A 23,326-nucleotide genomic window follows, 5' to 3' on the forward strand; every position below is an offset into this window, starting at 1 on the left:
GTCTACGGCGGTTAGATGACAAGTGTAACATATCATGACGATGTTTGGACTCCCAAAGCTCCATTCTATTATATAGTGATAGAGGATTTGCTTGTTGAAGGCTATTATGCAACATCTACCCATAGAGTGTGGTGTTTGCGATTTGATCCCACTAGGGATGTCGCCTTCAAAGGTAGCAGATTCCGGAATGACGGGGAACGAAGCTTCTTTGAATGCAAGCTGCAGGAAAATCAATACATAGCATCCAGCACGTTCAATAAGTTCCGAATATTTACCCATTTTTCAAGCACATTCGGGACCACTGCTTGGGATAGACTCAATGTGTCCCTTGCGCCCGAATGACTTCAAACGCCCCAGTGTCAGAGAACAGAAAGGACAACACCTCACGCACAAATGGCGGATTCCATTCGCAACACCAGAGCATTATCAGAAGTTGAAAGAGTTCACTGTCCTGCATGTACAATAGCTGGCATTAGTCATCAAGAGAGACACACCTCTTGATCCCATAGTCTTACAGTCTTGATACGATAGTGATTACAATGAAAGCCTCCGTACACCTACAATAACATAATATTCAGCTCTTTCGTCTGGGCAACGAATGAAAGATGCATCCATTACCAAAGTCTCAACTTCCTTCCATGGCATTCACAGATTCGCAACTTAACACATCAAAATCGCCTAAGTGAGCAATGGCAGCTGAGATATCAAACGCGAATATAAAGTAGGCATTGGCATCACCACAGAACAATTCGAATCGATATCTCTTACGGTTAGTGTCGCAGTGACGATTTCATGTGCTCTCAGAACTTTATGGATTGACAATACATTCAACTACTAACTCGGCTATTCCCACAGCATGTTTGGCGAGAATCGCAGAGGTAATCAAGATAACCAGAAGTGGAAGATCCTCTCAGAAACGAGTTTCCCGATATCTTCCATGCTATTTGAAACAGCGATGGAGTTATTTAAGAATCAATGATGATCTTTATTCTACTGGCTGCCTGTTCTGTATAGATAGGTGCCTCGCTATACGGAGCTCCATGACTCGTGAAAATGTTGTATGGGAGATGATAATACTATATTGCAAAGTTTATGCTGATTTTTGACTGCAGAATGGAACTATTGTTTCTGTCTTGAGTGAGATACTGATTGCCTACCGTCGATGTGCATATCGGTCTCTGTCTTCTTAGTTTCAGTAAACTTGAGTTCAATGACCTTCCGTTACTCGCTGAGTTAAAAAATGTGCTCTATCTCCAAACTCCTAGATTACAGTACAGTAAAGTACAGTATAAAAATGGCAATGTGTATCCGTTGTTAGATCGACGAAGTCTCTGACCAACATGAGGTTTTTTGCTCCAGGGGCGACCCGTACCATTATCAGCATATTCACCCTTTGAACAGTGAGCAGCATGACTTGGTAATTGATATTGGGTCTAGATATCTGTCCACCTTCTTCTCATGTGAGATTTAAGATTTCTTCATCAACCAGTATGAATTCAGACATTGACTACCTATGAATACCTACTCTAATGCAAAGAGTTCTGCAGCGAGTAGAGAATTTCCTGCTGCTTTCAGCTCGCCTAAAATGCCAAAATTGTATATGTGAACTAGAGCAACTAGCTCTATTCAGGATACCCATCTTTGTTTCCGCCGAGTTTCATCGCACCTGCAGTCTAACCATACCACTTCTCCTCTACTCGCTAATTGTTTCTTTCCCTACTGTAACTAGGCACACAGAGGGCCTAAACGACACCATTAATTCCACCAATTACGCAATAATCACAAACCCATCACTCCGATAACCCAAACCTGTAAAGCTAACAACCTGATACTGAAATCACACAATACCAAAGCCCACTCCACTCCCGCAAGCCCTTCACACACATACACTCTCCGAACCAATCGCAAAGAAACAACAAAGACCACACCGCCGGAAACACACATCCATCCTGCATATATGCATCCCATCTCATCACATCTCATCCAAAGCAAGCATGTAATCGCCGAACAATCTTGCATCCATCCAAACATCTCCACACGTTCAGCTGCGTGGAGATGCGGCGCGGGAATTTCAAGGGACCGTTCAGATCTGACAAGGGTTCATTTCGATCTCAAGCTTACCAAGACCCCCACCCCACCCCCAGCCCTACCTAGCATGCCCTAGACCCGAATACGAAAAATATGCAAGTGTCAAAAAAAGGCATTAATCGCGATTCGCGATTTGCAATTTGCGCCCAATGCCATGTACAAACCCAACAGAATGGATAATACATCATTACACAGCGTTGCAGGTAAAAAAGCAAAAAATATTCTACTCTCGGCCAAATATGCTCATCTTGCATGGATCGCTCAACTTCTTCCAAAATGATAGAAGATCGGAGAAATCAGCTTGCCGTTTCCAGATTGTAATATTGTATGTTTTCTTTTTGCAGATTTGTGTTCCCAAAAAGGAAAAGAAAAAGCAAGGTTCGTCAGATTGACCCTGATCTCGTAGATTAGATCGATCTAAACGGCGCGGAGAAATCTTGCATAGATCTTGCTTACTAGGGCCTGCATGCAGGTCAGAATGCAGTTTTGCTTTTGCGTGAGATGTGATAGCGAGGTATGGGGCTGGCTGGACATGCCCAACCAATGCTCACACTTTGGGGATTAGGACACAGACTCGTCATTGAATTCATGGAGTATGAATAGTTATGGTGAGAGTGAAGATAGTACATTCACACATGCAAGATACATGGAATAAAATGTTGGGAGTTTCGTGGGGTTGAGTGGGATGGGTCGAACAGAAAGTTATCATTAGGTCATGAGTAGGACACTATCTTCTACTAGACCAGGGGAAACCTATTACATCCATCGATTCGTAAAGCAGACTGATACAGGTGAGCACTTGTTCTGAATAATGACGCTTCGCATTAAAGCAGTGAAAATAAAACCATGCATTCAACTCCAATCCCAGCCGCTCGCATGCACATGTTTTTGAGGTATTGTTGTCCGACTATAGTACACAATGAACTCCAAACATCTAGAACAAGCAACACATCGTTTCCTTACAATTTGAATCTGTAGCTTGCTATTATGCAGCTATCCATGACTCGTAGAAGCCATTAGACGATATGGTACATCCTCATAGCTCCTCTCTTCCCATGTCATCCTCCGTTTCCGTGAGGTTGTAATGTGGTCTTCTCCAATCCAACGGATCTCCTCCTGGCAAACAAACTCCCAACCTCCAAAAGTAATCTCTATGTGCGAAGAACAGCTGCCAGAGTTTGTATCTCGTTGGAATGGGAAGCTTGGGCCATCGCTTTTGAATCCTCTCCATTTCTCCATCTGCCCCTGCTTTGTCATCAGCCTCTCCCATATCCCATTTTGCACTCCGTATTTCATCCAGAAAGTCCACAGGGAGTATGGAGGATATGTCTTCCCCTTGAAACCACAAGCCATCCCCATCACTCCCCGTAACACAGTTATTATCCTCGTCACCGTAACAAAGATGAATGTCTTGAGCTTCAGGTTGCAAGTTCCCTTTTTCTATGTATATTTCGCCAGCGTGACTTCTATATCCCCATTCCTTCAAAGGGAGAAGGGGTACCGGATCTCCTACATGTGTCACTCTTCTATACCTCCTATCCATGCCGTTTTGAACTCCTTTATCCAGCCCAAATACCCTATCAATGAAGTCCATCAGCCCATGGTTTCCAATCATCGGCTCTCCAAAAGTTGTAATGATTGTTCTCCATCCATTTCCTTCGAGTTCCAGTGCAGCGAGAGCGGCAATTGCCCCACCAAGTGAATGCCCCACCAAATGCAGCTGATATTCTGGATATTTTTGTCTCAGTACGTTGAGATGAGGTAGGATGTATTGGCGGGTATTGATCCATGATGTATAGAAGCCTGTATGAACCGTACAATTCCTACATTTTCTAATTGTTCCTCCCAACTTGTGATTTGATGTCGTTGATTTCAATGTGTGTTTCCACCTGAAAGGCCAAGGTCGAGGAATGTGGTCGAGGAAACGTTGTACAGTATATTTTTCGGAAGTCTCAGTAGAGGTATCCAGAGTCTCAGTCTCATCGGGGTCCTCAGGATAAGGTATGTATTCTTGCGGCACCGTACTCAAGTCTGCAATTGTATTCGCAATAGAATAAGTACCTCTAAAGGCCACAATTATCCTACCCTTCCTCTCATCCCTCACATCCTGCAATCCGTGATCTAGTACAATATATCCAGAACTATCGCTTTTCGCCGCCCCAGTATTGAATGTATCTACCAGCTCGTACCCCGGGAATTCATCACAGCGACTGGCACAATTAAAAGGCTTTGAGATACCGCTTGTGCCAACGCAATAGGATATGTCGACTAGGCGGGCTAGTTCCTCTAGAGAGCGGAAGAGAGGGAGCGATATTATGGACTGGTCGTGCGTCGAGGAGTATTGCGAAGGGCTGGACGCTGGATGTGCGAAGGCAGAGAAGGCCAACTGCCAGAGGGTAATGGTTATTATGGTACTGATGCTAAGAAAGCGCATCTTGTGTTGTGGTATATTACATGTTCGAATTCGATGAATTGTTTATAGGAAGGACGTACTAAATATTAGAATAAAAGGGAGAGGTGGTGTTGTTGAGAGTCTTTGAATGTCGCAGAGTTGGTCTCGTGGTGTTTGTTGATGATTGTAGCGTCATTGTTCCAGGCTAGTGGAGTTCTAGCGAATGTTGGATTTCCCCGGATTTTCTTCAAAACAGTCAAGAGCTAGCATTAATACCCCTTACTTAATTCAATGACTTCATTCTCACGCTATTATCATACATTATTTCATTGTTTAGACTGATTATTATTATTATGTCATTATCCACGAGTATATGTGCTTTTTAATTGACTATTTTAGACATAGAGATAGACAAATAGATACCGAGTAGACAATAATATATTCGATATATAAGGAGCGAATACTCACCCAGGAGTAATAGTAGCTCTAATTCGATAAACCCCTCTGTAATTAATAGCACTATTGTCATGGCCCTATTCTCCCAGATATTTTTCCCTTCCATTAATTCATACATAAACCTTGCATGTTCCTGTTCCCTATTCCTGTAAGAGATGTCCTTATCTCATAGCCAGTCTGAACTCCTATCCTGATCATAATAACAACTCCTTCGAGGTCCATTTAGACATCTGAAAACGCCATGATGCCCCGATGAATGCTCCTAAGCCCAGCCAATTTTCGTCCCAAGAACCCTAATATTTTGACATTTACTATACGCCATAAACCCGTAGCCAGCTGAGTCGTCCAGATCCTAAAACCGCCATGCAAAATACATAAAAAGAAGAGAAAAAAAATAAACGCTCATGATTCTGAACAGCAGAACCCTTGTTGAAAATTGCCGATGATGAGTTTCTCCATATCAATAACTCTATACGGCTTTGCTAAGAAACTTTGCATACCCGCTTCCTTCGCCCTCATTGAACAATCGTCTGTGATATCGGCTGTGACCGCGACAATAGTCGCAGTCTCTCCATGGGCTTCCGCCAATTTGGTGATTTTTTTTGTAGCTTCGTAGCCATCCATGTTCGGCATCCATATATCCATTAATATGATATCATATCGACCAGATGGCTTTGACAACGAGGCTTGGTAAGAACGAACGGCATCTGCTCCATCAAATGCAAGTGTAATGTTATCTTCGGTATAGCCGAGTCTGCTGAGAGCTGTGAAAGCAAACTTTCGATTAATTACGTTGTCTTCTGCAACGAGGAAGTTTAGAGGATAGTCTTTGGCAAGATTGGCGTTGGGAGTTGCTCGTCGGCGTGCAGTCTTCGCCGATGCTGTTGCGTAAGGCGATATAACAGCATCCCGAGTAATTCGAGGATGACTAGGTGATGAGCCCACGAGTGGAGTCACAGCCCTTTTCATATCCAGTGCTGAGATCGGGAGGCGTATCAGGAATTCCGATCCTTTCAACGGACCTTCTGTTGCAGATCTTTCCAGTGTAACATCACCACCAAGGTTCTTCCTCACATGAGCTTTCGCGTTGAACAGGCTAAGTCCTAGACCATCTTTCGCACGACTGATTGATGCATTTTGTTGGAAATGAGGTTGAAATAAACGAGATCTTGATTCCTCGGTGATACCGCATCCTGTATCAACCACCCATATTTCAATCATATGCCCAGTGTTGTTGAGTTTGACCGTTATTGTAATGCTACCCCCATCAGTAAATTTGATTGCATTGTCGATAATTTTCGAGATTGAGAATTGCAAATGCTGCTCTTCAGTAAGAATAGCCTCGGGAACATCGGGCTGGATCACCAGTTCGATCGAGCATTCTTGCGTTTCGCCTCTTGACCCTTGTGTTTTCAGTTCAATTATCTCGCCAAATTCCGTTGTGATATGGTGCTCGCTAGTTGGATAATCGGTCTTGAGGGAATCACTAATAAGGTTTCGCATGAACTCGCGGGTAATAACTCGTTGATGACCTGGATTCATGGAAGCTGGAGATGTAAGTGGGCTAGGGTTTGAATCGAAAGGAAACTCGTTTGACTTCATCTCTATCTCTGAAGTCGTGGTGGTTGTGGATCGAATGGGCATCTCGGGGCTGGAGCATGCCGTGGAAACTATGGCGGAATCGACATCGAGTAAATGCTGTGATATTTCTCCCTCTGGCAAAGTGAACATACGCTTCGGAGGAGATCCTAAATTGAGCTCGAGGTCTTCGGATCGATTTCTCTTCTTTAGATTTGGAGATGAAAATGCCTCTCGTAATTGCCCATCGGTTGGCGGAGAATAATTTTGCATTGGTGCAAAAGATTTTGTTCCGTCATCTTCAGGCGTTAAGGGAACATCAGGCATCTGCATATTGAGATCGTATGCGTGGACGACATTATCGGCTGCTTCTATCGCCCTTCTAGAGCTTTCTGTGTAAGATGAGTATCAGATAAGTAACCTTAGAGATGGGGTTTATTTACCTTGCACGATCTCAATATTGGCCTTAAGATCAGCAAAAACAGCTCGAGCCCGCTCATTCTGTTGATTTGCGATAGCATCAAGTACGGTTGAGTACATGATATCAAGCATTCCAACAACTCCTTGCATTGGTGTCCTTAACTCGTGCGACAGGCTGCGAGCATACGGTTTTAGTGACTGCGAAGCGGTGATAGCAGAAAGAGGTATGATCTGTTCTGCAGCGCATTCCGGAAGGTTACCATCTTTAGCAAAGCCTCGGCCCTCTACTATACGTTGGAGAATTAAGTCTTCAAGAGAGTGCATGAACATTTCTATGAAGCTCCAACTAAGCTTCCTTCTTTTTGCACCGTCCTCAGACCATATCAATGCAAAGTGTGCAAAAGATTTGTCTTCCATAGTTAATGGCACACCAATGAAGGCCTCCGATTGGCCCCACGGCAAGATGTTTGGATTGTTGGGTGTTACCTCCTTCATTCTCTCGGGTACAATGACCACTTTATCGTACTTCATATAAGCGCAAGGTGTACCAAAGGCTGTATACTTATAATCTCTTTCAAGGTTAGGTTCCTCATCCCCATTTTTTGTGTAGAAAGCAACACCCATCAGACATGAGCCTTCTTCCCCAAGTTCCGGGAGTTCGACAGCGGTATCTTGATCATCCACCAACATTCGTTTAGCAACCAATCCGCATTGAGCTCCTGTTATATCGCACATTTCCTGCATCAGTACCCTCCAGAAGTCATAGGTGTCAGCCTTACGAAGCTGAGACTTCAGTTTTACCAGGCGTTCAGAAGCGTTACTCTCCGCCGCAGGGAAGTATCGACTCAGTATATCTATAAAGCCTTCATCTCCACTATGCATTATGGAATCCTCGGAGAAATTCGGCAAGCACAATGTTTGTCTGTCAATAAGGTTGTGTGGTGCCTGTGTCCTCGATTCCATTACACCCGTCATTTCCTCCCCCGTCCTCTTGGGGAACCGATCTTTTACCGGGGGCCTGGTTGGAAATCGTCTAACCCTTTGACGTTGGGGTCTGTATATTCTCGAAGCGTATGGCTTTCCCTCAGAACCCTCACGATGAAAACGTGGTTCTGGCATTCCACTATGTTGTTCAGGTGTGGGTATGAGTGCATCAAGCATTTAGTCAGGACACTCGCGAGTTGCCTGCCTTAGCCAGATGGTCGAACCGAAAGGTCGTTGTCGACAATACACAATGGACGTGGTAAGAGGTATGTTTTCGAAAGAGCACAAAGTTTCCAAAGTACTCGTATGAGATTGGCACCTCATCCAACAGTGGGGCTTTTCTCTATTGATCGACGAGAAAATAATGGATGAGCAAGTGACAAGTTAATTGACGGTATGGAAACCCCGGTAATCAGAAGTATAAAATTATGCGCGAACTGATTCTAGACTCCTGCTCGATGACAGAAGGTTAGAAATATTCTAACTGAAATTCTGATGATGGATGAGGGGGGAGAGCTTGTAATTGGGACGAGCGAGCGAATAGAGGGAGGGTCTAGAGGGCTGGAGAGTCTGGATGCAAAAAGTTTAAACAAACATTGAAACTTGTAAATGGACTGGATGAGTCTAGGTCGGGTTACTGGCAGTTACCGCACTGGGGGCCTGTCGTAGTGGACACTGTTGATCAAAGAGCATCGAATTGATTTCCAGAGCATACAACTTCGACATCAAAATAACCTTTGGCGGGGAATTTGAGTTAGGTTGAGGGCAGACATACGATAGATGCTCTTGCCGTGATATGTAAGGTAAACACTGTATAAATCTAAATGATATACTCTGGAAATCAACAATAATTGGAACTGAAAAAGAAAATAGGAATAAATTTACAAGGCTCAGACTTCAGAGTAGTGAAATCTAGAGTGAAAGTAGTAAGAGTAGTGAGTGAGCCGAGAAACAGTATGAATAGTGTAAATAGTAAGGAATAGGTCGTGAGGATAGTGAAAACTCAGGGTAGTGCGGGTAGCAAGTGATTAAGATGAAGTTCTGGGAGCTGTGCGTGGAGAATCGAGATACGCTTCTTGGTCTAGAGATTCTTTGGGAAAGATCTAGCCAGGTCTAATTCGAAATTTTGTGGAGCGGCGTGGAGCGGGTAGTCACTGGATAAGCAAGCCTGGCGAAGATCTTTCTTTACTCCTTGCGTAAGGACTGTGATCAGTGTGATGACTAATGAATGCTCATAATCGAAATGTTCTCCATAGTACCTAGTTTGATTCTCGAGTGTTTGATATTCCCAAAATACTAACCGGTGCCGATATCCGTACATTCCGTACACTGTAGAGAAAGTAGTAAGTATCAAGTAAGTATTAGTGTGAGAATCCATATCGAGAGCAGTAGCTCCGATGTCAACGGTCGTAGCTCAGGTACATTGAACAGTATCTAGATTATCGGGATCGGTAGTATGAGATCAACTTCTACTCTCCGCGATTAGCTTTAAGATAAAAATATAAAGCTTTCTTTTTTCCCCAATAGGCTGCTCTGTACGACACATACGGAGTATGAATATCCGATATCCGACCCTTCTCCGTCTGATCAACTCGCTGCGTCTCACTCTGGAGTCTTGTCAAGAAGTGTCATCACTCCCTAGTCATGCATGAATGTACACTGGTTCGTCGCCTTACTCCCATTGTTCAATGCCTATTCACATATTTCCCTCTTCAGGACGAAGTACACGATGTCGGATTCAGTGTGAATTGCAATGAATTGCAATTTTTAACCGCGGATTATAATAAGATCAACAACGGTCCATCCCAACTAATGATTTTCAGCTCCAAATATGAAGTTGGAGGATTGAAAATCCTGTTTTGATTGGCCAATTATTTTATCAAAGTGCCGCGAGTAGTTTGTTTGCATCATGTTAATCCATTACCCAGTACATCATGGTAAGACATCTAGAACGATCTTTTTTGGAATTAGCCCTTAACTCAACGAGTTATGATTTGCTAGGTTACACTATCATCGGTGCACCCAGCAAATAAATTCTCCACCATATTTTGATGCTTTCTCCTGTTCTAGATTTAAGGCTTCACGTACTGAATTCTCCGAAGCAAGAATATAGTGATTGTTCAAAGAAACCGAATGGATTGACTATTCGTACACTAATATGTATGAGCTCATATCTGTTATTGAGAAAAAAAAAACTAATCGTTACTCAAGAAAAAAAGTATTCTGGCTTTATAACGAAAGATTTTCGAAAATACGAGAGCATCACAAAATGAAGGGGTACAGCCGAACGGAGCTCGAGCGGAGTAGGCTCCTAAAGAAATTCATAATCTCCTTGCCACTTTTACGAACCTCCAAGACGTTATCATTCTGTCAACCACTCTATGAGCTTCACTATATTCCTCAATCTATCTAAGTAGATGTTATTCACGATGTATTACGTCAATGAGGGCATCGCTCATACATTTTCATAGTTTTCTTCAGTATCTTGGCATGTTCATAAGGTTCTCCGGTTTCCATTTTAGACATTTTTCATTCATTCCCATTAAAGAGACGTGCAGAAAATGCCTAGTACCATCAAAGATAATATTGCATCAATCTTCAGACAACATTCCTACGTCGTCAGCAAGTGTCAGCACTGTAGCGGTAACACTAGGCGCCAAAACGCCTCTTCCATTATGCACATTTCTTACAATTAAAGATCAAGAATTCGATTGTGATACCAGTAGTGATGTATGTACACATCTCAGAAATCAGACCTCTTCTAGCACAATGGTAGTGAAAGATTGGGTTGTTAATTCAGCACTGTTTGACTGCCTGATGAAAAGCTCGGCATGAGGGACTCCGAGGAAGTCGTGGCTGGGAATTGTCAGTAGCTTACGGATATCAAGTTCAAATCAAATCTCTGACCTACGACGAGGATACCAGCAATGTTGTACTATATGTTACAATACGTGAAGTTTCTCCCTTTCCGTCTCAACATACTCGTGTTGTGGAATCAATGTTGCTTTCTTTCCGAGCCTCGATACCACTGACATGGAGTGTTGAATCCTTGCTCGTACATATACAACTTCAGCCACCGTTTGGATTGGGCAAGCAGGGACGTTTATTTCATTTTCCCCAATATGCACCCCCCACGAATTGTTTCAAAGCACAAGCCCACAACGATCTCCGAAGGAAATTGACGATCTTGCAGCTCCGTTTAAAAGAGTGGGCGACGGCAGTACAACAGGGCTAATTTATCTGCCTTAGGAATACTTTGCTTCATTTGATATCGGTGGTGGAAGAGTGAGGAGTTGGACAGTGAGGGCGCGGTACAGAAAAGGTAGCATAGCTATTGGCAAAACAAAAAGTTTAACTTGCTTGGCTCATCAGGTGGCTTGAAGAGCTTACTGTCAATGGATCGGTATTAACTTCAGCCCGACCACAAGACTCGGTGAATTCCAAACTCTCGGGCATCACAGCTCGTACAAGTTGCAGAGAACCCAGCTTTGAGTACTACACTCATGCACGTGGATACAAATTCTATAACATGTCCGTGAGCCATGTAACGCAACTTTCAAATCTTTCAGGTAGTGTAGGTAAGTTGTAGCGAAGGCGAGTCTTAGGTTTTATAAGATATAGCACTGCTAGTACCACGGCCTCAAGCCCGGATATGTTTCCAAGAGAACCCAGTTCGATGCTCTTATAAGTTACCATTCCTTGATCTATTCTTGAAAGGGTGTTGGACAAACAGCTCTGGCAAGGAGCACTTTTGAAAGTATCGAAGGAACAATGAAACGGTCAGTCAAGTGGAATTTCCAAACATCTCTCACGTGACCATAATGTCGAAACGATTACATAAGCACATGATCTCTTGGATGTGAATGAAGCAACCCTGGAAATTTTAATCAATGGGCAGTTGCTGCTGAGCACAAGCCAAAGCTTTCATTAAGATCTCCGAGAGAGTCGTTCTTGGTGTATCGTACATCTAAACAGCAATGATTTCATGATATCGCCAGATATCAAAATGCTACTCAGTATTAGTACTTGAACCAATTTCATTCATCAGTTTTCAATTATGTCTATTCGCGTTCTGCTCCGCGAATATCCCCATCGCTCAATTGCTCTTGTGACGCCTACACACACTCTCATCTTCCGCCATAGTCCTTCTACGAATGAATCCTTAAGCAATGGATTGCTCAATCCCATTTATCCAGTACATCCGCGGGCATCTGCCGACGGAGTTACAGCTCCCAAGTGCATGGTAGAGTTCGCAGATGTCTCTTCGGTCGATCTCAGCGATTACCGGACGTTAAGTCTTATGCCAATCCATGGCACACTTGGGTTAATTACCGTCAGCAATGATATATTCCTTTGCGTAATAACAGCCAGAACCGTAGTGGCACAGGTGAGGCCTAGAGAAACCGTTGAAAAGATAATAGGGGTAGAATTCCATTGCTTGAACAATGCGGAGTACGACAACACTTTTATGGACGATTTGGATCCTTATAGCTACAACGCTGAGAACACATATGGCCAGAATTTGAGTCGACGGGATCCAATCGTGGAGCACCCTTGTGCTGAGCTGCAGAGGCTATTGGCAGATGGAACCTTCTACTACAGCACAAATTTTGACCTTACAAATCGATTGCAAGACCGGTAAGCAAAGTCAATATACCCACGGTGCCAAACTCTTATACATTGCAGATCTACAGATGCAACGGCAAACGATGTTGAGAGCTTCGACGACTCTTTCCTATGGAATTCATATATGATTGGTTCCTTGGGAAAATTCCGATCTCGCCTTGTGGTACATGAAAGAGACGCTTTGGACAAGTCTGGTATTCTTATATCTGCGATTCGTGGCCATGTTCAAACGAATACTATACCTCCCGCCTCCGATCCTTTGCGAACTTCGAGATCAGGCCTCCCATCGTCTCTTACGTTGATATCTCGATTGTCTTGTAAACGAGCTGGCACAAGGTTTAATGCTCGAGGAATTGATGATGATGGAAACGTCGCAAACTTCGTTGAATCAGAAACAGTTTATTGGAGCCCCTCTGCCAATGTACAATATTCTTCGGAGCAAGCAGACGAGAAACCAGCTGGCATTTGCTTTTCATATGCCCAAATAAGAGGAAGTGCCCCGATATTTTTCGAGCAGGCACCTGGTTTACTTCCAGGCCAACAAAAGGTTACTGTAACCAGATCTCCTCAGGGCACTCAGCCAGCTTTTGACAAACACTTTGAGGAATTGGAGCGTAACTACGGCGCAGTTCATGTGGTCAATCTGCTCAGTGAAACTAAACCAGCTGAAGCCGAAATTACTGCTTGTTATCAATATGGAATTAATCATTCGTCATTGAATAAAACAGAAGAGAAGAATGCCAAAGATCATCAATTGTTGAGGGTCACAGAATATGATTTTCATGCCGAGACGAAGGGACCTCAAGGTTACCAGGCAGCTAGCATGATTCGAAGTATAATTGAAAATTCAGCAGATGGCTTTGCATATTATCTGTCTGAAGAAATTGATGACACGGAAGATGTTCCTGAGAACCAAATCCGAAGAACAGTGGTCGTATTACAACAAGAAGGTGTATTTAGAACCAATTGCCTGGATTGCTTGGACAGGACGAATCTTATTCAAACTATCATATCTCAAATGGCAGTAGAGTCGTTTCTCCTGCATAGGGGGGCCAGAGGCACTTCCGAGTTTTGGATGCGTCACTCAACAATGTGGGCTGATAATGGCGATGCTCTTTCACGAATATATGCAGGTACAGGAGCTCTTAAATCATCGTACACGAGATTTAATAAGCAGACTCTCTCTGGTGTATTTGCCGATGCACGAAAGAGTGCTACCCGATTATACATGAACAATTTTGTGGACAAGGGACGACAAAACACTATTGATGTGCTCTTGGGCAGACTTGTGGGACAAGTGCCTGTGCATTTGTTCGATCCTATTAATGACTACGTGACGGCTGAGCTAAACAAGCGTAGCTCGGAGTTCCAGTCTTCTGAGGTGATAAACATGTAAGTCTACTATCCTTTTAATCGTCGCGCAATGTGCTAACTTTGTTAGATGGGCTGGAAGTTTCAATCTTAATGGGCGCACATCTGGTATAGAAGAAGACCTGGCTTTATGGTTATGTCCTGAGCTTGAAAAATCACAGCAGCATCCTGAAATAGTAGTGGTCGGCTTCCAAGAAATAGTGGAATTGAGCCCTCAGCAAATTATGAACAGTGATCCAACAATAAAACAAGCATGGGAAAAGGCCGTGCGAAAGACTCTAAACAGACATGCTCATGCAGCTGGTCAGGATCACTACGTGCTGCTACGAAGTGGCCAGCTTGTGGGAGCTGCCCTATGCGTATTCGTTAAAGCTTCAGTTTTACCAAACATCAAGAACGTTGAAGGCAGCGTTAAAAAGACTGGGATGTCTGGGATGGCTGGCAACAAAGGTGCCGTTTCAATCCGCATGGATTATGCAAATACTCAGATCTGCTTTGTGACTGCACATCTAGCTGCTGGCTTCAGTAATTATGCAGACCGTAATAAGGATTATCATACCATCCACAAAGGATTGAGGTTTCAAAGAAACCGGGGCATAGATGATCATGGAAAGTTTATCTAAATGATTGTAAGAATTGTCCACTAATGCTATTACAGATACGGTTATTTGGATGGGTGACTTCAATTATCGGATAGGACTTGGACCTGAGCGGGTGAGTAAACTTCTCTACAAGCTCGACATTGATTCTGACATGCTTTCAGGTCAAGCAACTCATAAAAATGGGCGACTTGGAGACTTTATACGAGAATGATCAGGTAAGTTCCGCCGCTCAGAACAAACTGAAAGCCCGTTAATAGCAGCATAGTTAAACCTGCAAATGGTAGCTGGTCTAACATTCCAATACTATTCCGAGTCCAGGATCACTTTTATGCCAACATATAAATTTGACATCGGTACCGATACATACGATACGAGTGAAAAGGCCAGAATTCCGGCATGGACCGATCGAATCCTACGGAAAGGTAACAATTTACGTCAAATCAATTACAACACCGCGCCCCTACGGTTTTCCGACCATAGACCTGTATATGCAAACTTTCAGTGCACTGTGAGTGTCATTGACGACGCTATCCGTGATTCTCTCAGTAGAAGCATTTACGATAGGAGGAGAGAGGAGATTGGCGGCGCAACAGCTAGTTCAAAATTGGATGGAACTGACGATGAGGACTTGATTGGATTCGAGAGCCTAGAGCCTGGTTTACCACCTGCAAGCTCGAGTGAGAGGAAATGGTGGCTTGACGGGGGGAAGCTTGCGAAGAGCCAAGTTCAACCGCCGAGCAATTCAAAGGATGTGGTACCAAATCCAAGGAGACCGAGCAACCCGTGGAGTGTGAGCGATGAACCTGACTGGGTCAAGGTTTCAAGACCTGGCATGTCTTCACGGAACAGTTCACAGAGAATGTCTCTTCCACCGACACCTGTGGGAAGAAACGGCACTGTACCACGAAAGCTTCCACCCCCTTTTGACTCTTCTTCTCTCCCTAGTTCCCAAAGCAGACTTGGAAATCCAATAAAGGGTAATTCCTCAACCCCAGCCTTGGCTGCAAAGACAGTACTCCCTCCACCACAGCTAGTAGCGAGCAACTTCCCGACTCCGACCCCGACAACAACAACAAAACCAGTCCTTCCCCCACCTCAACTTACACGGCGCGCATCGACCGAAACAACACGTTCCTCGTACAAGAAAGCACCACCTCCTCCAAGAAAGCCTGTACATTTAGCATCTACTTCCGTTTCACCTACCCTCTCAACTTCTTCGTTGGCTTCAAGATCGAAAGATCCGCCACCTATGCCCGGTGCATATAGAGATTTCTCGCCGCCTACTCGGAGAGCTACTTCTGGTATAGATAAAAGTAATCTGGAACCACCTCCGCCACCACAGCCTCGAAGACCTGGAAGAAAGGTAGACGATGAAGGGGCAAAGCCAGAGTTGCCGAAAAGACCGCTTGACTTGTTGGGCGATAATGATGATATTGGGGGATGGCAGGCCTTGGAGCCTACTAAATGATCGATGCATACTGCAGTTAGAATCGGGCGTTGATAGAAATATAATGGAAAGCATGGTAGATTAAAATGGGCTATAGGTAATGCATTTGATGGAATTAGAGCGGTGTACTTGTTAAGCTTAGCGAAAATACATTAATTTTCAGCGTTATTGGCGAGAAATTCATTCAGTCCCCCCTCCCCCCACCCTGAATCTAATCGTGGCTGGTTTCGCCGAAATCTTTATCTCCTCCCAAAGTTGGGACTTTTCCAATCACCCATTCATGGTCACCACTATTCAAATGACATACATGCCAGTCAGTTCCCGTGTTTTATGTATTTTTAGTAGTGGCAACCAACAGGCTGGAAATATCCTACCCCCCTTTTTAATACGATTTCACTGTATAAACAATGAAGAAGTATAATTACATCGTTGCCATTCTAAAATTTCAAATCCTATTTAAGATCCTTCGGGGTGACCGTGTTATGAGGATCGTATGTGGGGCAATGGTTGAGATGGGTCTTGCTCAGCCTTATGATGGTACCTATGTTAGTGCCCAGGTGGGTCTGCGATTCTTGTTAGTTGTAGAAGCAATCTGCTGAGGCTCTCCGTTAGGTGTATTCACTGTTTGTTTGTTGCATGATTTTTGAGTACTGACTTTTTTGATGGCATGATTCTTTAGCGTGCTTTCTTGGCGAGTGTGTGTGGAAGGAAGGTTAAAAGGGTCTGGGTTCCCGGGTTTCCTGGGTTGGTTTGTTCTTTGACGACGGGATATCAGGATATTACCACGACATAACGATACTGGACTCGATAGTTAAAGCCAAGATATCTGGATCAATAGTTCACAAGTATGATTTCCTCTTCTGATGAAAAGGTTATGTCAGACTTTGGTCATTTGCCTTCCTCTGCAGCAATGCCAGATAATGGTGATTTATCTCTTTCTCCGACAAGTCCGTTCCAAGTGTCTCCCTCCACCACTTTTTTATCTACTTCTCTTCACGAGCTGGTAAAAGATATCACCACTTCCGCGGCGAGGTTGTTCTGGATCGACTTGCCCGACCATGAGGAAGACCAGATCACTGATCTGTTTGATCAATTGGCTTTTACGACTATAGGCACAATATTTTTCGAATCAGAAGAAATAACATTCAGCAAGGAAGTCCGGGAGCTATTGATTGGAAAATTCAAGGCTTTGCTGAGCTGCAGCAAGAATGTGATGGCACTGATGAGAATGTTCGAAAAAGGTCAGACTCCTAACGTGTCAAAGAATGATGAGATGAAAGAATTTTCTGAGAAACTAGAAGACGTGAGCATATCATGCATGGTGCTCGGTATGGGGGCGCAATGGTTGAGAGCGTTTGGGTATGTTCATTCTCACTTTCATACTTGCATGACCTGGAGTTGACCTCTTGTAGATCTGGAAATAAGACTAGTAGAGAAGCTTATTTATTGCCCTCAAATATGTCCTATCTGGGTCGTTTACCACTTTTAGTCAGTGGGTTGGAAGAGACATACAAAGGTCTTGATCTGATTGGTTATCAAGAATATCTTGCCTTGATTGGTGTTCGAGGAAAAGAGCATGAAACACTAGCGAAGGAATGCGATGAGAAACTCATCGACAGGATGGGAGAGACTACTGATAAACCTATTGCTCATCTTTATCTTCATTCCAAAGCACCACCTCAATACACACCTTCCATTGCCTCCGCAAAAACTGCAGTAAATGATACAACTTCAACCAACCCGGAAAAGAATACGGGAAACAAAATCCACTACGAGACATGGACTCTCCACCATGTACCTGCCCATATAAAGCAAGATTGGTGGATGTTGACTGGGTGCGACCTTAAGGTATGGCCAACCGGGCGAGAATACATTATGGAGGAATGGTCACTGTCATCTGATAAGTTACATCCTGCCGAAATTTCAAAAATCAGACAGAGATTTCAAGATGCAGCAATGAGAAGAATATATGGATGTGGCATGAGGATGGAGATCAAAGCGGATGGAGATGTGGAGAGACAAACGCGAGAATATTACTTGAGGGATATTGTCAATAGACTGGGAGAGAAAGCGGAAAAAACACTTTTGGATTCTTGTGGAGGGGGTCATGATGTTTTTCAAAGTGATGATATCGTGCGAAGATACACGATCGAAGCGATCGAGGCGAGAGAGCCAAGCGGACTTTTCGGTGGACCGAGAATTATGGGTTTAGAGGAGAGTTTGAAGATGAAGAGGGACATGGAATTTGGTAGGAGGAAGTGGTGGAAAAAGGTGGGAGATTTCAAAGGGAAAGAGTGGTGGAGAGAGGGAAAGAAGATTGAGTGGTGGTTAGAAGCCGAGAAGGTAGAATGGGTTGTTGTGCTTAAGATTGAGGACATTGACCGTTCGAAGAGGTTCATGCCAAGTTGGCAGGATGATTCTATAGAGGGGAAAGCAGGTGTTAGCCAGGAGGTGCGAAGCAGCGTGGGACAAGGAGAGAAGAATAGCAGTCAAGAGAACAAGGGTTTGAGTGTGGGTAACGTAATTGAGAAGAAAGATACGAAGGAAGATGACACAATGGGAGTCGAGGAAGCAGAGAGGAGAATGAGAATTTTGGCGAAAAGGTTGTATGTTGAGGTGAATGGTGATGAGGAGAGAGAGGTTTAGATAAGAAACCTGGGGAGTATCCGGACTGCTCTCTTTATTTTACAATGGATGCTGATGCGATGTACAAGGCTGGTCTTGGGGAATAGTTACATTGGGCTTTCGGAAGGTATTGGGGATGAAGTGGATCAATATCCTCTTTATTTTAAATGAAATAATGACAAGCGATGATTTTAAAAAAGCTTCCAGTGTGAGATCTTTTGCGTTAAGTGTGTTGGGTAATTCATACTGGGGTCCGATAGCGAGAGATTCGTGAATGTATAAGTCGTTTTAGAAATCAACAATGGTATCGTTCTGGATGCTGAACCTGCCAAGTGGCCTTATTACCTTTCAAAATTGATGAGCTACCTTCGAAGATTCAAAGTCTAATGACCTTCACATCGATGATAGTTTCCGGATTATCAGATAGTTCTCACGGGTAATGGATGTGTTCATTCCAAACTAGGATGCACAGGAATGAAACATCAATAATCTATCCAAATAACAACTATACAGTGCAATCTCGCATCTAAATAATAATAACTTTCTCCTCCTCTTAATCGCAACACGGATATCTAAGAGTAAAAGTCACACATCCAACATAACTCAAACCACCCAAATTACATCTCTTCAACAACCAACCTCTACTCTCCAATTTGAACTCTCCATACCAAAATCTCCACCCAGTCCCTCCCTACGCCAACCCCTCCCTACTCTCAAAACTATTCGTCACCACAATCCCGTTTTTCCCCTTGAACCCCCCCTCCTCCAACTCTCCCTCCCGCTCATACCTCGCCGGCCCCTCTGCATGCGCAATAATATTCTGCGTCTCGCTTCCATGGGCCGTGGTCCACGGTTCCATCTTCGTATCCATATTGCCGTACAGATTGCGCTGCGAATCGTGCGCGTCGCACTGGCTGGGATGTTGCGAGCTGGAGCGCATGGAACGGAGTGAGATGGCGGATTGCACCGAGGCGACGAGGGATTGCACGCCCGGGGTGTTGAGGAGTCCGTATTGGGCCGGGAGACAGGCGGCGATGACGCCGAGGCTGGATTCGATGAGGGACCAGTAGAGACCGGAGGTGCAGATGACTGGGTGAAGGGGTTAGTTTGGGTACGGGGAAAGAGGGAGAAGGAAAGAGGGGGGATGTACATTCGAAATCAGCGTGCGGATCGTAGTTCACGGCAGTGGCTTGGATAAATACTATCATGCGAACGATGGATGCCGCGATTGTGCTTTGGGGTTTTGATGTCAGTTTAATTTGTTTGAATGGGAACAGACTGCTAGGTAAAAGTTCAACTTACAGCGCTCCCAAGGAGAAGATAGCTAGTATACCTATTTTTCGAGCAACAGTGAGGTGTAGTCCGAAGATCTATATAAGCAGTCAGTAAATTGAGATTGGATTGGCAGTGAGAATAGTTGAAAGGAGAGCTAAGCAAACTCGTTGGATGTGATGAAAATGCGCAAAACTACTGGTTATGTCGCAATCATTGCAAAATTCAATCGAACAAATTCACGATGATTAATCAATTATTCAGACGTGCAACAAAACCTTTGTTCGTCCGGAGGAATCGGCCGCTTTGAGAGAGATTCAGAAAATGGAATGTGCGCGAGGAAGTTGCTAGTGAAGAGTGAAAATAAATCCACGCCTCACTTTATCCATGCATCGCTTCTTATTCAGGGGAGACTCCTTTCTCCATCCACAAGAACAACCCCCTAAAATAAAATAAAAACACACATACCATCGGAACCGGCAAGCTAATAATGACAAAATCCGTCACCACATCACTAATGGCAAACGCATTATGCAACATATCCGTATCGACACAGTGGGCTTTCTCCACAATGGTACTTGTCCAGTAAGCGGAAAAATCGGTGCCGCAGATAAAAAGGATGGAGAAGAAGAAGGAAAGCGTCCAGATGATGATTATGAAGATCATAAACCAAGTGACGATGTTGAAGCGCGGAGCGGCGTTGCGGGTGAAGACGCGGCGGTAGAAGAGGACGAGGGAGAGTTTGACGAGACCGAGAGCGGGGATTTGGAGGAGCTCGCCGGGCCAGAAGGCCTAGGGGTGGAGAGGGTGAGAATGGGAATATGTGGATAAGGAGGATTGGGGATTAGGGATGGGGAGGGAAAGGAAGGAATGAGTAGACGTACGATATTTGAATCCGGTTTCCCAATCTGAGTCGATGGCGCTGGGGCAGGATATCCAAGCTGTTTCAGTCCGACCTCTTTTCAAGATATACACAAATTAGTTCCTATACCCTCAGTCCCGACCCCAATTCCAAATCACCTCCTCCGCAAAAAACAAACAAAAATTGATTTCTCACCAGCTATAATAGCAACCCCCATCCCAACTACAAAAACCTACACACACCACATCATCAGCCTCATCCATCCATCTCATCTCAACCACCAAATCCAAACATCTACACATCCACACAGGTAATACATACCAACGCCCCCATAATCAAATAATCATCCGCGCCCAACCCGACTTTCTTCAAATGACGAGCATAGACTCGTAATGCGACTGTGGCGGTACAGATAGGGATGAGGACTGCAGGTGCAGCGATAGCGAGATTGGCGTGGATTTGAAGGTCTGCCATTATAATTTTTCAAGGGGGATTTGGGAGGGGGAAGGGGATGGGGTTGTGGACGTGATGTTTGGTTGATGGGTGAGATGGGTGAGATGGGGGAGAGAGAGGGAGGGTGTATGTGGATATGGAATAGGAGTAGGAAAAAGAAAGAGGAAGAAGAAGAAGAAGAGTCGAGATTTCGTGATAACAGAACACGATATAATACGATATCAATAAAATAGATATAGATATAAATCCAGATATCAGAAATATCAAAAATCAAGCACCAAGAAAACAGGATACCATCTCTCATATAAACACTCCCGAATCAGTGATCTCCCCGTGGGGAAATAGATATATTAATAGATTAATGGATTAATGAATGAAAATAAATAAATAAATTCCCCAGGAGCACATTACACACCATACACTATTAGTCTCCAACTTCTAAACTCCACCTACCTACCCACCCACCTCCCCAGCGTAGGTAACCAAAGATCGAATCCCCCCATCCTGATCCTCATGAAGAATTGTACCTGGTGTACTGTGTACGTATGTAAGAGGAATCGAGGTAACCCGTCTCGCAATCTCATAAGCGTGGAGTTTGAGTTTGTACGTCGAAGTTTATTTCTGCTTCTTATTTTTTGTTCTTGGGTTTCTTGTAAAGGAATGGAATGAATGAATTGGATAAGCTTTTTGAGGTGTGGATATTATTAGGTATCCTGTGCTATGCTATGCCATGCATTTAATATTATATATCACATACATACATACATACATACATACATACATACATACATACATACATACATACATACATACATACATACATACATACATACATACATACATACATACATACATACATACATACATACATACATACATACATACATACATACATACATACATACATACATACATACATACATACATACATACATACATACATACATACATACATACATACATACATACATACATACATACATACTCCAAGCATCTAAATCTCGCATCGAGAATCTCATTAATCCCTACAATAACGTTTTGACAATGCGGAATATGCAGACTACAGATACAGATACAAATACAAATACATCTACATTTACATCCACATCTATAGTTACAGATACAGATAATGAAAACATGCAGTACCTAGTGATAATAAGGTTACTAGACCGAAAGACTGAAGGAGACGGGATAGTACATGTATTACTTTTCAGGTGCGTTACGCGTGGGGATGTAGACGAATGAGATGCGAGGGGGGAGTACAGATGGGTTGTTGTTGTGTTGGGGTACTGGGTACTTTGGTAGGTATGTACTAGATATGTACCTAGTATGTATTTACTCACGATAATTTTGCATCTGTGATTTGAGTTTTGATAGTGAAGCGTAGTATTCTTCTACGAAATTGCTCTGGATTTGCACTAGCAGAGATGGATGGAAGGAAGTGTGTGTTGAGATGGAGAAATACTTCTCAATATGGAGAGCTCTCGAGACGAGAATGGTATTCCTTCACTAACGATGTGAAAATAAATTTGGAGTGAAATATCGATAGTGTGTTAGGGAGAAGTGGAGCGCGCTGAAAGAATGGATGGATGGATGTACATGGTACAATCGGCCGTACTACTTGTAATTCCGGAATCATCTTTGGTGACACGAAGTCCGCTTGATAATATTGGGGTGGGCTGATTCCTATGCGCACGAGTGGCAAGGAGGGTCGTACAGAAAGGTTATTTGCGCGCTTTGAGCAGAGATGCTTCTTGTGATAGTGAACATTCCTCTCCAGAAAGTGAAGATCTCTCCAGCTGCGATGGAGGAAGATGATGAGAACTCAGGGATGGAAGTGGCAAGCGCAGTGGGGAATTTTCGCAACTCCGTCTTACCGTCTCGGGAGTGTTGTATCACAGATTTCGGCGGTCAAGAGATCCCGTGATGGTATACCCGTTCACTAGGCGTGGAAAGTTATGGATTCCCGAGGACCTAGAATCCGTACCGGACACGCCGTACGTGTACTTTGCATCGCCATGCTCACCATGCACCTTCCATGCGCGCAAGCTGCAGATAACGTTCTGCTGGCTACGGCTGTGTACACCCTCGATTGCGATTTGAGTTCGATCTCAACATCGTACAAGCACGTATAGATCAGATATATTTCC

At 43.9% G+C, this 23,326-nt stretch overlaps 5 protein-coding genes across 5 annotated transcripts; 2 read left to right on the forward strand and 3 right to left on the reverse strand.

Annotated features, from left to right (window-relative positions):
* Nucleotides 1-3,124: 3,124 nt before the first annotated feature.
* On the reverse strand, nt 3,125-4,522 carry EAE98_005698 (uncharacterized protein; the record flags this gene model as incomplete). Its single annotated transcript, XM_038953320.1, has 1 exon — nt 3,125-4,522. One exon carries the CDS (start codon nt 4,520-4,522, stop codon nt 3,125-3,127), a length of 1,398 nt encoding a protein of 465 aa, XP_038810421.1.
* Nucleotides 4,523-4,846: 324 nt separating this feature from the next.
* EAE98_005699 (uncharacterized protein) lies at nt 4,847-8,906 on the reverse strand. Its single transcript, XM_038953321.1, has 3 exons — nt 8,514-8,906; nt 6,958-8,369; nt 4,847-6,906 (listed from the first exon to the last, which is right to left on the reverse strand). Exons 2-3 carry the CDS (start codon nt 8,093-8,095, stop codon nt 5,339-5,341), a joined length of 2,706 nt encoding a protein of 901 aa, XP_038810422.1. The 5' UTR covers nt 8,096-8,369; nt 8,514-8,906; the 3' UTR covers nt 4,847-5,338.
* Nucleotides 8,907-11,739: 2,833 nt separating this feature from the next.
* EAE98_005700 (uncharacterized protein) lies at nt 11,740-16,132 on the forward strand. Its single transcript, XM_038953322.1, has 6 exons — nt 11,740-12,556; nt 12,605-13,936; nt 13,986-14,440; nt 14,550-14,629; nt 14,679-14,732; nt 14,783-16,132. The coding sequence occupies exons 1-6, from the start codon at nt 11,976-11,978 to the stop codon at nt 15,983-15,985; spliced, it is 3,705 nt and encodes a 1,234-aa protein (XP_038810423.1). The 5' UTR covers nt 11,740-11,975; the 3' UTR covers nt 15,986-16,132.
* Nucleotides 16,133-16,344: 212 nt separating this feature from the next.
* Nucleotides 16,345-18,784, forward strand: EAE98_005701 (uncharacterized protein). Its single transcript, XM_038953323.1, has 2 exons — nt 16,345-17,323; nt 17,377-18,784. Exons 1-2 carry the CDS (start codon nt 16,812-16,814, stop codon nt 18,608-18,610), a joined length of 1,746 nt encoding a protein of 581 aa, XP_038810424.1. The 5' UTR covers nt 16,345-16,811; the 3' UTR covers nt 18,611-18,784.
* A 496-nt stretch (nt 18,785-19,280) lies between these two features.
* EAE98_005702 (uncharacterized protein) lies at nt 19,281-21,197 on the reverse strand (the record flags this gene model as incomplete). Its single annotated transcript, XM_038953324.1, has 7 exons — nt 19,281-19,678; nt 19,740-19,822; nt 19,892-19,959; nt 20,330-20,653; nt 20,746-20,819; nt 20,919-20,955; nt 21,045-21,197. The coding sequence occupies 7 exons, from the start codon at nt 21,195-21,197 to the stop codon at nt 19,281-19,283; spliced, it is 1,137 nt and encodes a 378-aa protein (XP_038810425.1).
* Between the last annotated feature and the right edge of the window lie 2,129 nt (nt 21,198-23,326).

Source organism: Botrytis deweyae, assembly GCF_014898535.1.
Source record: "Botrytis deweyae strain B1 chromosome Unknown BDEW_011, whole genome shotgun sequence".
NCBI classification, from domain to species: Eukaryota; Fungi; Ascomycota; class Leotiomycetes; order Helotiales; family Sclerotiniaceae; genus Botrytis; species Botrytis deweyae.